This window comes from Ovis aries, chromosome 2 (assembly GCF_016772045.2).
Source record: "Ovis aries strain OAR_USU_Benz2616 breed Rambouillet chromosome 2, ARS-UI_Ramb_v3.0, whole genome shotgun sequence".
NCBI classification, from domain to species: Eukaryota; Metazoa; Chordata; class Mammalia; order Artiodactyla; family Bovidae; genus Ovis; species Ovis aries.
This window is the reverse complement of record NC_056055.1, coordinates 17,675,845-17,688,801: the sequence shown is the minus strand read 5'-3', so window position 1 is coordinate 17,688,801 and position 12,957 is coordinate 17,675,845. Positions and strand designations below refer to the sequence as shown.

Below are 12,957 nucleotides of genomic sequence, written 5' to 3'. Positions count from 1 at the left end.
CATCTTATTCATTTATTTGTCTCTCTTATTCATACTCTCCAAGTGATTATTCATGCTTTTCTTTTCTTAAGTCTCTTTTTCTTCCTCTTTCCTAACCTTATGCTCTACGGAGGAAACAAAAACCATCTGGTGAGAGCTCCCATCTGAGGTCTTATTTTCCAGCAGAGCATGAATCCATCAACTTTCCTTTCCTGCCGTTTCTGAACAAGTTTATTTCCTCCTTTACTATCATTATTTTGGAAAACTCAAAAATGTATACATTGTATGGGGTGGGTAGGAATCTTCCTCCCTCTGACACTAACTTCAGCTTTACATGAAACTTTCATCTCAGCCCAGCCAGATCATCCGCTGGGCTCAAACCATGACAGATGGTGAAGAGAAGGGAAGATGATACCTGCTCAGATGTTCTTCCTCTTCCTCTCCCTCTTCTGATTCTGGTCCTACCACCACCTCTGGTCCATAGTCCACCATTCACTTTACTCCACTGTCCCTGATGTTCAGCTTGGGCATTTGAGTCTGAATAGGCGAATCAGACTGAAGCTCTGTGTTTTGTTTCAACATATTTATAATACCTATTTGTGCTGTGCACAGCAGCATGTGCCATGCCCATGCTTTGCATGTCATTTTATTCTTTCCACGTGCAGTCTAAATTCTAAACAAAAGTTTAGAAATGAGAATAATCTGTAAGTTGAGGGCTGACTGCTTGTTCTCAGTTGGTGCTGGTATTTTACATGAAATTCCGTATTATTTCTTGTATTACTCTTATCAAACTGTTATATCAATATTATTTTGTTTTCCCTAACACTGTAGTAAAATGGCTGGTTTCTTATTTTTCTTTTGTGTCCGGTTTATAGCTCTCCTACTTGAGTTCTTCTTCAATGTACTGTATCTTGTATAAATTCAGAGTGCCTTATGACCTGCCCTTTGGGCCATGTTCACATTTTGAGGTGAGCCATACAGATTGGTGCTTTCAGTGATCATTGGTGAAAATCATGAGAGAGTATGTGATCCATTCAGATAAAATATGTGAATAACTAACAAGCCTTTTGATTATTGTTATCTAATTGGTTAGTGTAGAGTTAGTATGAATAGGCAATCAGATTATTGTTTGCCTTTTTTTTTCTTACCAGTCAGTTACACTATAACTTAAACCACAGAATTAGTATGGATTCTTTGTTTTTTTAACTTTCACCGGAGTATAGTTGCTTAGTATGGATTCTCTTTGGCCACAGTATATCAAAAGATTGGTCATCATTTATAAATGAATGAAATGAACAACTGTAGCAATTGATTTAATTGCCTCCAAATCAGAGATCATCAAGGGAGACTTTACTGTTAAAAAGAGGGGGAAATTCTTAAGTTTAGTAATATAATTCTAAGTAATTACTTTATTCAACAAATAATTAATTAGTACCCATTAAATATGTACCAGAAAGACAAAAACAAGGTATAGTCGCCATGTGTAAGGAGCTTGCGTTAGAGTAGACAGGCAAACTTCTCTTTATCCTCTGCAATACAGTAGGAGTCTTGTACAAAGATGGCCAAAGTTAATTCCCTCAGCAGATATTTATTGTGTACCTAGTATGTGCCCATAGTGATCACAGATGCCATATCTCCAGCTAGTGAATAGTGCTTCTTGGGAATTGCAAATATGTCCATCCTTTTTATTGGTTACTAGAAATGGAAATTGGAAAATTGTCTTTCTCTTTTCTGGCATATAAATACAGAATGCTTTCCTACTTAGAAAGGAATTAAATTCATTGAATTCATATTCACGTCATTTGTTCTTAATAACAAAAACTTCTGCATTGAAAGATTTTCTTTTTTATTAACTACAATTTTCTAAACCATGTGTTTTAAGGACTATTTTTTTCCTCTTGGTGTATCCTAAAAATGTTATTGAGATAGTAAATCAAACAAAATTTTAAAATAAGAATTAGCCGCCAATGCCAACTCTTTATTTCAAATAATTTCATGTTTTAGATTAGTATTTCTTAACTAAGGGTGACTTTTGCACCTGCCACAGCTACCTCCTCCCTCTCCCCCACCCAGGATGTTTAGTAGTGTCAGGAGACTTTTTTTTTTTTTGGTTGTCACAGTTGGGTGAGAGGTTACAGGGAGGCTGCTGGCATCTAGTGGACAGAGACCAGGGTTGCTGATAAACATCCTACAAATACACAAGTCAGCTCCCTGCAACCAAGAACTGCCTGAGAATTGTGTTAATACCAAGGTTTAGAAATCCTATTTTAGATAGTATACTTTGTAGTGGATGGTGAAAAGCATATATCATTATATATAACATATAACACCAAAATATAAGAGGTTAAAATAATTCTTTTTTGTTGTTGTTAATCAGGATATCTGTTTTATTCAACAGATGACTTTTGAGTGCTGTCTATGTGCCAGGAAATAGAAATTCCAGGTATTTTGTAGGCATAAGATCCCAGTTCTCAAAGAGCTCACATTCTAAAGATAGAAATGATATGTAAACTAAAAAATTATAAAATAATATGTGTTTTATAATACAGCTAAGAAGTAAATAGCTTTGTTTGGGTGCATCAGATAAGACTTGACGGAGGGGGTAAAGCTTGTAGTTTGTAGAAATTCTCCTCAAACTTGAACATTCTTTCAGATGCTAGTTAGGAAAGGACAGCTCAAGCAGAGGGAATAGCATGTGAAAAAGCCTGGAAGCTTGAGAAACCGCAAGAATTATAAGTAGTTTATTAATGAGCCTGGGGTTTTAGGTAGAAGCCTGCCTTAGGAGGGCCTTGAAGCCAAGGAGTTTAGAATTTGTCCTGAGAGCGGAGGTATAATAAACGAATCCTAAGTTTACAGAAATCATTCTGAAGGTTGTGTGCAGGATGGAGGTAAGAAACCCTCTGAGAGAGTAGTTTAACTGACCCAATAAGAGATCATGATGGTCTGAAATAACATAGATCTAGGACTTCCCTGGTGGCTCAGTGGTGAAGAATCCGCCTGCTAATGCAGGGGACACAGGTTTGATCTGAGAAGATCCTGTGTGCTGCAGGGCAGCTGAGCCTGTGTGCACAACTGCTGAGCCTGTGCACAGCAGCCACTGACGCCTGAGTGCCCTGGAGCCCGTGCTCTGCAACAAGAGAAGCCACAGCAATGAGAAGCCCGTACGTCGCAGCGAAAAGAAAGCCTGTGTGCAGCAATGAAGACCTAATGCAGTCAAAAACAAATAACTAAATAAAAATTATTTTAAAAAAATAACATAGAAAGGTCTGATTGTCAGGACTTGGTATCTTGAATCTCTTGAATAGTATGAGAAGACATAAATGGAAGGTGTAGATAAAGAAGATACAGAATGACTTCCATACTTCATCTTGGGAATTTTATGAATGGTAGAGCCATTACCTAGGGTAGATTTAAAACGGGGAGAGGCAGAGTAGGTTTAGAGAGTGGGTGATGGAATCCAGTGGTCATGTATGGATGCGAGAGTTGAACTGTGAAGAAAGCTGAGCGCCAAAGAATTGATGCTTTTGAACTGTGGTGTTGGAGAAGACTCTTGAGTTCCTGGGACTGCAAGGAGATCCGACCAGTCCATTCTAAAGGAGATCAGCCCTGGGTGTTCTTTGGAAGGAATGATGCTAAAGCTAAAACTCCAGTACTTTGGCCACCTCATGCAAAGAGTTGACTCATTAGAAAAGACCCTGATGCTGGGAGGGTTTGGTGGCAGGGGGAAAAGGGGACGACAGAGGATGAGATTGCTGGATGGCATCACCGACTCAATGGACGTGAGTTTGAGTGAACTTTGGGAGTGGTGATGGACAGGGAGTCCTGGCGTGCTGTGATTCATGGGGTCGCAAAGAGTCGGACATGACTGAGCAACTGAACTGAACTGAACTGATGGAAAAAAATGTTTTTCAAACGTATTATCTTTGCAGTGTCTGTGAAATATACATTTTTTTCTCAGGAGCATGTTGAATACTTGTCTGATTATGATTATTAGGAAAGACACAGAAGAAGCATTGTAGGCTGCAGATAAAGAATTCTATTGCTTAGCTTGTCAGTGATCTCCTAAAAGCCCTTGGAAATATGACTTGCTTTTTCTCATCTGTAATGTTTGGAGCATGGTGATGGAAACATATCTCTTAGTGAAGTTGTTATAAGTGATATTGAGCTAAAAAATAAATAATTAACTATTATAAGACATTTGAAATATTGTAGTAGTTAACATTCTGGGGACTATAGCAACTGTTTACCAAGATAAATGCTTATATACCCAAGTTAGGTTCCTTATATCATTCATTCTGATGGCTTTTGAATAACATTGGCTGAGTTGCATGGATTGCCTCTGATATGGTTTTGATAAGATTCTCTTCTTTGCTTTAGACTTTTCATTACTCTAGCACGGTATTTCCCTGTTTTTTGCAGTAGAAGAAAAATATTGTCTTGCTGTTTATAACCAAACATCTTATGTCTATACTTCTATTACAAAAAAAACATAAAATAGATACTACCTTAAGAGTTCACTAAAAATACATTAGCAATACACATGAAAAGAGAAACAATTGTAAAACATTGGCCATTTCTGGGTTGTTTTAATGTTCTTCATTGAGGCTTCTCTGTCCATCAGTCCTTTGAATAGGAAGCAATATAAGGTTTCTTCTGATTGTTACTACCAGCACATTGTAAAGATCTTTTTCCTTTAATCTATTTAGTACAGGATCTATTTAGTACTGGCCTCTGTCCCAGAATACCATCAGAGATAAGGCTATTATCCTTTCATTGAGCACTATCCTGGGAAAGTCTTTATAAAATTGAACTCTGTAGCACCTGCTGACCTCCTTTTTTAAAATGAAAAAAGGGTGGGGATGAAGATTATGTTCACTGAATTCAAATGGAGCAGTGTGTTTGACAGCACTGACACAATATGCTTTAGTTAGGGCCTTTCGTGTTGTGCAAATCAATTCCATCTTGGACTCTGAAAGAAGTAAGTTGACAATTCAGATCAGGAAGTTGATGGTCACATTGGGTGCTTGCCCTGCAGTTACTGGCACAGAGGCTATTTTTTCTTGAGCAATTCTGTAATAGGACTCCAACTATTTTACAATTAATCTAAAGTGTTTGCTCGCCATGGCTGTCATATTTTCTCTAAAATTGCTATAAATAGTATCTAGTGGTATTACCTTTAAACATGAAAGCCTAATTTTAGAAGTTGGATGCTTAATATTCATTTTTAACTAAGTCATTAAAATGGAAGAGAATGATAGAAAACAATTTTAGAAACTTAGTTTCCTATTGAGTCTATCTTAAGAGCTGCAGAATCTTGAAGAACAATGCCATGCAACTTTCAGGTATCTCTTTAAAATTATTTTACACTGCCCAGTTACCTGAGATATTTTGATATAAAGTAGATGCTACATGTATTTATGTAAATATGCTACTAAGCCCACATATTCAAACACTTAACAGGTTGGTTTGGGGGCAGCATTACTGATGTAGTGCAGGTTTGTGGCTTTCTCAAACTCTTTAGATTGAAAGTATAAGATGTAAATTGAAAGTATAAGATGTAAATGAAATAAACCTCTCCATTTTGTTGTCCCAACAAATCTTTTTTTCTGTATTCCATTCTAGTTCCTTCTCATGTCCTCACATGATGTTTTCACAATTAATTCAGTGTTAAAATCTGCCTTCACATTATATTTTAAACATATTCCATGTGATACAGTGTAAAATCTCATTATTGCTATAATATAAATACAAAGCCATTCTATTTGTATTTAATAATAAAGTATTTGCCCAAACTAGTAACCTAGTAAGAACTTCAATAATGAAATACAAACAGTTTACATGATATAATATAATTGGTCTGAGCAAAATTAGAACTAAAGCCTAAATGTCCCTAGCTAACAATGTCTTTGTACAATGAACTTCATCATAGTTGCCATATTGAAAAATTAGCATGTTGTTTGGATAAGACTTAATCAAGGATTTGGTGTACTGTATCCATCCAAATTTTATATATATATATATATATATATATGTATATATATATATATATAAATGAAAGTGAAAGTCACTCAGTTGTGTTCAACTCTTTATGACCCTGTGGACTATTCTACAGGCGAAAATAATGGAGTGGGTAGCCATTCCCTTCTCCAGGAGATCTTCCTAGTCCAGGGATTGAACCCAGATCTCCCGCATTGCAGGTGGATTCTAAGCAGATACCGACTGAGCCACCAGGAAAGCCCAAGAATACTGGAGTGGGTAGCCTATCCCTTCTCCGACAGATCTTCCCAACTCAGGGATTGAACTGGGGTCTCCTATAATGCAGACAGATTCTTTAGCTGAGCTACCAGGGAAGCCCATATATATATGTATGTATGTATTGGCCATGTAGTCAGAAAATAACCAATCTAAGACTGAATTTAAGCTGTTTTAAACTATCTGAAAACTGAGACTCTTTGATCAATTGATTGATTTGATCAGTTAGTTCAGTTTATTTACAGTTACTGTCTCATGCCTCTTACATAAGAAAAAAGTAATGTGTTATCTGAATACTATGTGCTATATGAAGTAATCTTAAATATTTAGTAGTGGAAAGCATAGGAAGGAGAGATGACATATGTAGTTGAAGAAGAGTTTTGTAGCCAAAGAGATCTAGGGTTTAATCCCAGCTTTACTGATTATTAGCTATGTCAGTTATTTACCTTATCGCTTAGCCTCTATTTTATCCTCTGTTAAGTGGGCTTAATAATGCCTGCCTAGTAAAGTTAAAGTAAATTATATAATTTATATATATGAGAGAGAAGAAGTTCACCCCACCAGTGAGTTCACAGCATGATGGGAGGAGGAAACGGGTCCTTTGCTCATCCCGACCGTTCTCTTGGGATGAGAAACCTGCATGGGGAACCGAACGAGCCTCACAAATGGGCTGGTTTCAGCCTAACCCTCAGAAGCACTAGGGCTGGCAAAAACTCTTGGTTTCTTCTGGAGAATTTTTATCATGTTAGTTTTTTCCATTGTTTGAAGACATTTCTGGACAGAGTTGGGTCAGTTACAATGAAAGTTGACTCTTTATAAAATTATATGTGTGTGTGTATATTATATAGGGCCTTACATATGACACTCAATGAAGATGCTCTAGTATTTACTGTTATTACCCTAATACTGTTAATTGAACTTTGTATATAAGTTTCCAGAGAAGAGTCTGTTTCAAATGATTGAGGATTGATACTATTAGACCAAATCAAACTTTTATTAGTTCTATAATGTTTGAAAGTTGTATATGTTGAATTAATATTAACCTATAAAATAAAATTAAAATGAATTTAGAAAAGAATTTATTCAGACTCTGTTCTGCTAGCTAACATATAGCTTTTCTTTCAACAGGCTCAGCACTATGCAGCTATGACCTAAAGCCTTCTGAATATGCATCATCAAAAGCAAAAGGTCTTTGCCCCAAACTACCTGTTCCAGCGAGGTAAATTTTATTGTATTTCATTAACTTGTGACTTTTGTTTTTGTAGGTAGGTTTTAAACTGTATATGTTATGAGAAAAGAGTGACTTGATGATACCTGTTGCCCAGTTTCAGCACTTTTACAATTTTTAAAGAAGTAATAGAAATGACAACATGAATTTCACATTATTTTAAAGTACATACACACACACATACACACAGGCAAACAACATTTCTCGTTCTCAAATACTTTAAATTTCTTTGGGGGGCTCACTTTAAGAAATTTTTTTAATTAATTAATTTATTTATTTCTTGGCCACGCCTAGTGGCATGTGGGATCTTAGTTCCCCTACCAAGGATTGAACCCATGCACCCTGCAGTGGAAGGGCAGAGGCTTAACCATGGGACCACCAGGGAAGTCCCTCACTTTTTTAATGTCATAGTTTTCAAGTATAGAAAGCTGTTGATACTATAAAACTTATAGCAAAATTTGGAAGTCAGGTCTCACAGTTTCAAAAGATTCTTTGAAGTTTCTTTGAAGTTGATCATCCTAACTGGTATTATTTTTAAATTACCCTTATAAATTTAAAAATATGCCAGTGATTAGTCTCCATACTTTATTTCTGGCTATATCCTGTAGGTACTTTCTCTGTAATAAGCTGTTTGTCCTAATCAACAAACATTTATTGTTAAGTACCTACTATATGTAATGGATACAAACAAAGAAATATTGTTTATTTGAAAGAATTTTAAAATTTGGGGCCATGTCACACAGATTTGGGCTTCTGGGGTTTTAGTTCCCTGACCAGGGATCAACCAAGGCCTTCAGCAATGAGAGCATGAAGTCCTAACCACTGGGATGCCGGGGAATTCCTTAGATATTTCTTTTATCTTTTCTTTTTTGGACAGATCTCAGAGTAGTTTTAAGTGAGGCAAATTTTAAAATTATAAATTGATTTTTTTAAAAAGGAAATAGCTTCTCAAGCACTGTAGAATATATCTTCAGAATTAGGTATATACTATTTGGAGTATATCTGATCTTAAGAACCTTAGCATATATCACTAACCATGTATGACATGAATATTTCCCAGGGATACTGAGTCAAAACCACTTTTTATTGTATCTTAGTATATTATAGAAAGCTATTGGTTAAAATTCTTATCTTATGTCACCTTTCTTTCAACTGACTTAGGGGTATTACTTATGCTTCATTAACTTGAATTTGAAATTTTTTGTTGAAAAGTTGACAAGGACATATTAATTGATTTCCTGTTCTTTTAGTTTTGTCAAGTTGCTGTTGAAGTTAAAATTTAAAGCCTACAGACATAAAAACAATGGGACTGTTTTAAAAGATACTAAATAGGAAGGACCTACAAATTATCTGCTTAGACCAATAGGTAGGGAGACTCCAGTCATGAAAATTGAGAATATTAGGGAGGCTGTGACAATAAAGAAAAGAGAAAATTATCAATGTAAAAATAAGAAAAGCTCTGTTCTCTTATCTACTCAACTGCTAACGCCTATTTTAAATGCATATTTGAGTATAGAGTCACTATTTTAAGGCATAAATATAATAGGTATGAAAAAGCCGTGGTATGAGAATGAAGCTGCCTGCTCTAGTATAATATACGTGGGTTTAGGGGAGAGGGCAGTTCATACTGCATATCCTTCTGCACCTCTGACCTCTGACTCTACCATGTTGAGGACTCCCTGTTCCTGGTTATGCTGGGTGATCCAGTCTTGGCTGCATACTCATGGATGTCTCATGTACAGCATCCTAAAAGCATTCACTAGGACAGAAAACATAGAATTAGGGGCTTGAATGTTAGAGATGGACAGGCTTGGTAGCATGGTTATCCACTAATGTCTTAGTAATCCAAGATGCAATGATAAATCTATACTGTCTGAAAACTGCTTATATAAATGTTTATACTTTATTTAAAGATCCTCATGTTTTACTTAGGAGAAGGCAATGGCACCCCACTCCAGTACTCTTGCTTGGAAAATCCCATGGGCGGAGGAACCTGGTAGGCTGCAGTCCATGGGGTCGCTAAGAGTCAGACACGACTGAGCGACTTCACTTTCACTTTTCAGTTTCATGCATTGGGGAAGGAAATGGCAACCCACTCCAATGTTCTTGCTTGGAGAATCTCAGGGACGGGGGAGCCTGGTGGGCTGCCGTCTATGGGGTCACACAGGGTCGGACACGACTGAAGCGACTTAGCAGCAGCAGCAGCAGCAGCATGCTTAACTTATGTTAGTAGTTTACAATCTATCTCTTTTGTCTGAACTCACCTTTTTGGAAAATAAATGAGAAGAGATAATTGACAGAAGGAAGGCAAATCAAGACCTTGTACATAGTAAATCTAGTATCTGGAAAGCAAAGTCAAAGGATCAGAAAACAATAAATTTGTTTTAATAAAAAATTTAGGTCACTACCCTGTTTCACACATAGATACCAAATCTCCAAAGATGAGTAAGATCTAGTCTCTGTCCTTAAAAAGAGTAGGGACTATGATTGACTTTTTTATACGTACTAACACTTCTGACTAACACTAGGCAAACCTGTGATGCAGGCAAATGGCTCTCAGCATAAACAAGTCTGTTAAGCTCTTAGTAAACCAAGTTTCCTCATATATAAAGTGGAAATATCAATACCTCTTGCATGGAATTGCTATAAGAATTAAATAAACTATGTGTTAAACATACATTATTGTGCTTGGTGTTTGGCTCAGAGTATTATCTATATCAACGTCTAAAACCTTCCCATCTCCTCATCCGTCCTGGGTACTCAGGAACTTTCTGCAGATGAAGGTAGTGTCTATTTTAAAGAAAAACAGTGGTAAACTAATTTGCAGTAAAACACTAGTGCCACACAATTGCCAAATGGTTACTGTTCCTAAGAGCTTTTGAATTTTACAAACCAGTGCCTAGAAAGGGCCATATTGTATCCAGATTCAGAACTCTGTTGGTGATATGCTGAACATGGTAGCCATATGGAGTTCTAGCCACCCTATATATTTATAATGCTTAAAGTTCTGAGTATAGCTAGAGAAAACTGCAGTACTAGAAACAGAGTTCATAACTTCAGCTTATTCATCAAACAAACATTTATTTTGATACTTTCAGATGCCAGAAAGGACACTAAGTGTTGGAGAATTAACATGATACAGAACTAAGAAACTAATAGTCATGAAAAAAAATACTATATATCTATGTTTTTAAGTGAAGGATCAAGGTGAATTAACACTTACAAATCATCTATTGGGTGTCAAGCACTGTTTTAAGTTTCTTGTGTTATCTCATTGAACTCTCTCAAAACCCTGTAAGGATATTGTCCCTTATAAGAGAAAGGTTAGATAGATTGCTCGAAGTCACACAACTAACTGTTGAGAATCAGAATTTGAATTTAAGATCTTGTAAAGTCTATACCACAGTTAGTTTGAAGTGGGGGAAAGGGAGTATAGAAATGAAAGAGGAGAGAAAAGAAAAAAAATGAAACGTGAACATCACTGCATAGTACCATTAGATTCTTGATTACTTATTTCCTGCCTTTGCTATGCTATAGAGATATTGCCAGAACCTTTTTTAATTGTTTTATTTCTTAAAAAGAATTTAATTAGAAATCAAGTGTAATGGCTTATTTATAACCTGGAGGTTTGAAATAGTTGTGTGAGGTGCAGACTTCCATCTTATGAAGGAAGGCATATGTTTGTCATCATACTTTGATGGAGCTCATTAACTGTGATAATCTGGACTTAAAGGCAGATAAATGGCAATATGTTTGCCAAGGTAAGATACAGTTTTCTTATAAGTGGCTAATTTAAAAAATCTTTAAAAGACTCATTATAAATTCATTTGTTCTTGTTGACTAATGTTTCAGTAATGTGAAACAGCATCAGTTAGTTCCTAATGGGATGACATTGACTTCTTAAAGATTCAATATTCTGTGGGCTTTAAAAGGTAGAAGACTTTCTATAAACAGAATTCTTTATGCTTTTCCTCTTAATTAAGAAGCACAGAGTGTGTCATTTGGGTTAGACACTAAAGTAGAAATGATCTCATGTACTAGGCTCTCCGAAGTGTAATTTTTCTGAGAGATATACAAAATCAGATAGCTCGTCTTAAATTCATTATATCACATGGGATTTAAGTGGTAAAATATAAGACAAACCATTTCAATGCCATGATTACTTACAATTTTTCAATAGTAAAGCAATTCAAGTATTAAAAACTTGTGACTGGTCAAGTTGTTTTTGTTTGGGAAAGAGTTGAATTGAGAATAAAGAATGACAAAGGAATCTAATACTTTTTATTTTGAAGCTAAGTATTTAATTTCATTTTTGCTGTTGTGTCCAAATGTTATCTTCTCTTTTGTTTGCCTTCTATTTCTTTTATTCTGTAACGCTAGATTTACCTGTTATTCCTTACCACAAGAACAGACTTTGACCATTTTGACCATCAGATAGACAATGTAGTTAATCAGCTTGTGCTATTTTTATACCTTTAATTTTAGAGCTGTCAGATTTTTTTTTAACTGACATAGATTGAATTATAAGGCAACAAACTGTTGTTACTTTACTCCACTTCTTTGAAGGATACTTATAAAAGTATTCTTTCTAATTGACCAAGTGTTTATATACAGTATACAAATGACTTGAAAGGGTAAGTTCAGAGCTGATATCACTCAGCTTTTCCCCTTAAATAAAAATGAAGGCTTAGAATTTTAAGACTATAATTCTTCCCTTTTCAAATCAGCTATCCTCGTTTTAAATTTGAAAAGCAGAAAAAAGCTAAATCTACTGGGCATCCTGCTTATATTAATTTAGAATCATTGACTTGTGAGTAACATGATGATGAAGGTGATGTGAAAAGACTTACAGAGATCTTACTCCTACCCTTTCAGCTGACAGATGGAGGGACAGAAAAGCAGAAAGACATAGTGACCTGCAGCTATATAATATTAGGAGAATCACCCAGGGCTTCTAAACCCAAGTCCAGTTTCCTTTGTCACAGGTTCCACTCCCTTTTGGAGATGATGTGTATTTCTATCTGAGTATAAAAAATATATCAACATCCTGTTAGGATATGGGAGATTTAGGAGGAGCCACTTCTTGGCAGAGTGTGAGGTTTATGGGTACATGACAGGATAAAGGAAAATGGGAGTAAGACCAAGAAAATTGGTGGAAATTACAAACAGAACATCAGTGTTCTTAGGTGGATGTATTTTATGTTCAAGGTTGGAGGCAGGTGAGTTAAACAGAGTTGACATCAGAGATTTTAGGATAATAAATAAAGCAGATGAAGATGTAGACATTCATAGACCAGAGAGGACTTTAGTTTTGAAGGATAGAGAACCAGGCTTAAAATATGGTTAGAAGTCCTTAGACAGGGACATTAACCTGGCAAGGACAGTATCAGGAAAAAAGCAGTTGTAGGTCACAACACAGTTGTTAGTTTAAAGGTTTCTGTCCCAGGTTAGTCTCCACTGAGCAAGAACTTGTTAATGTTTTTTGATTCTTATAGTAT

General features: G+C 35.9%; 1 protein-coding gene across 10 annotated transcripts in view; it reads left to right on the top strand.

The window, feature by feature from the left end:
- The window catches only part of SLC44A1 (solute carrier family 44 member 1), a 220,135-nt gene that overhangs the window by 110,387 nt on the left and 96,791 nt on the right, over positions 1-12,957 (top strand). For all 10 annotated transcript variants that reach the window (XM_060408984.1, XM_042242940.2, XM_060408981.1 and 7 more), the window contains one exon: positions 7,360-7,450. In XM_060408984.1, the coding sequence (XP_060264967.1) occupies positions 7,360-7,450 (91 nt within the window). The remainder of the gene's footprint in view (positions 1-7,359; positions 7,451-12,957) is intronic.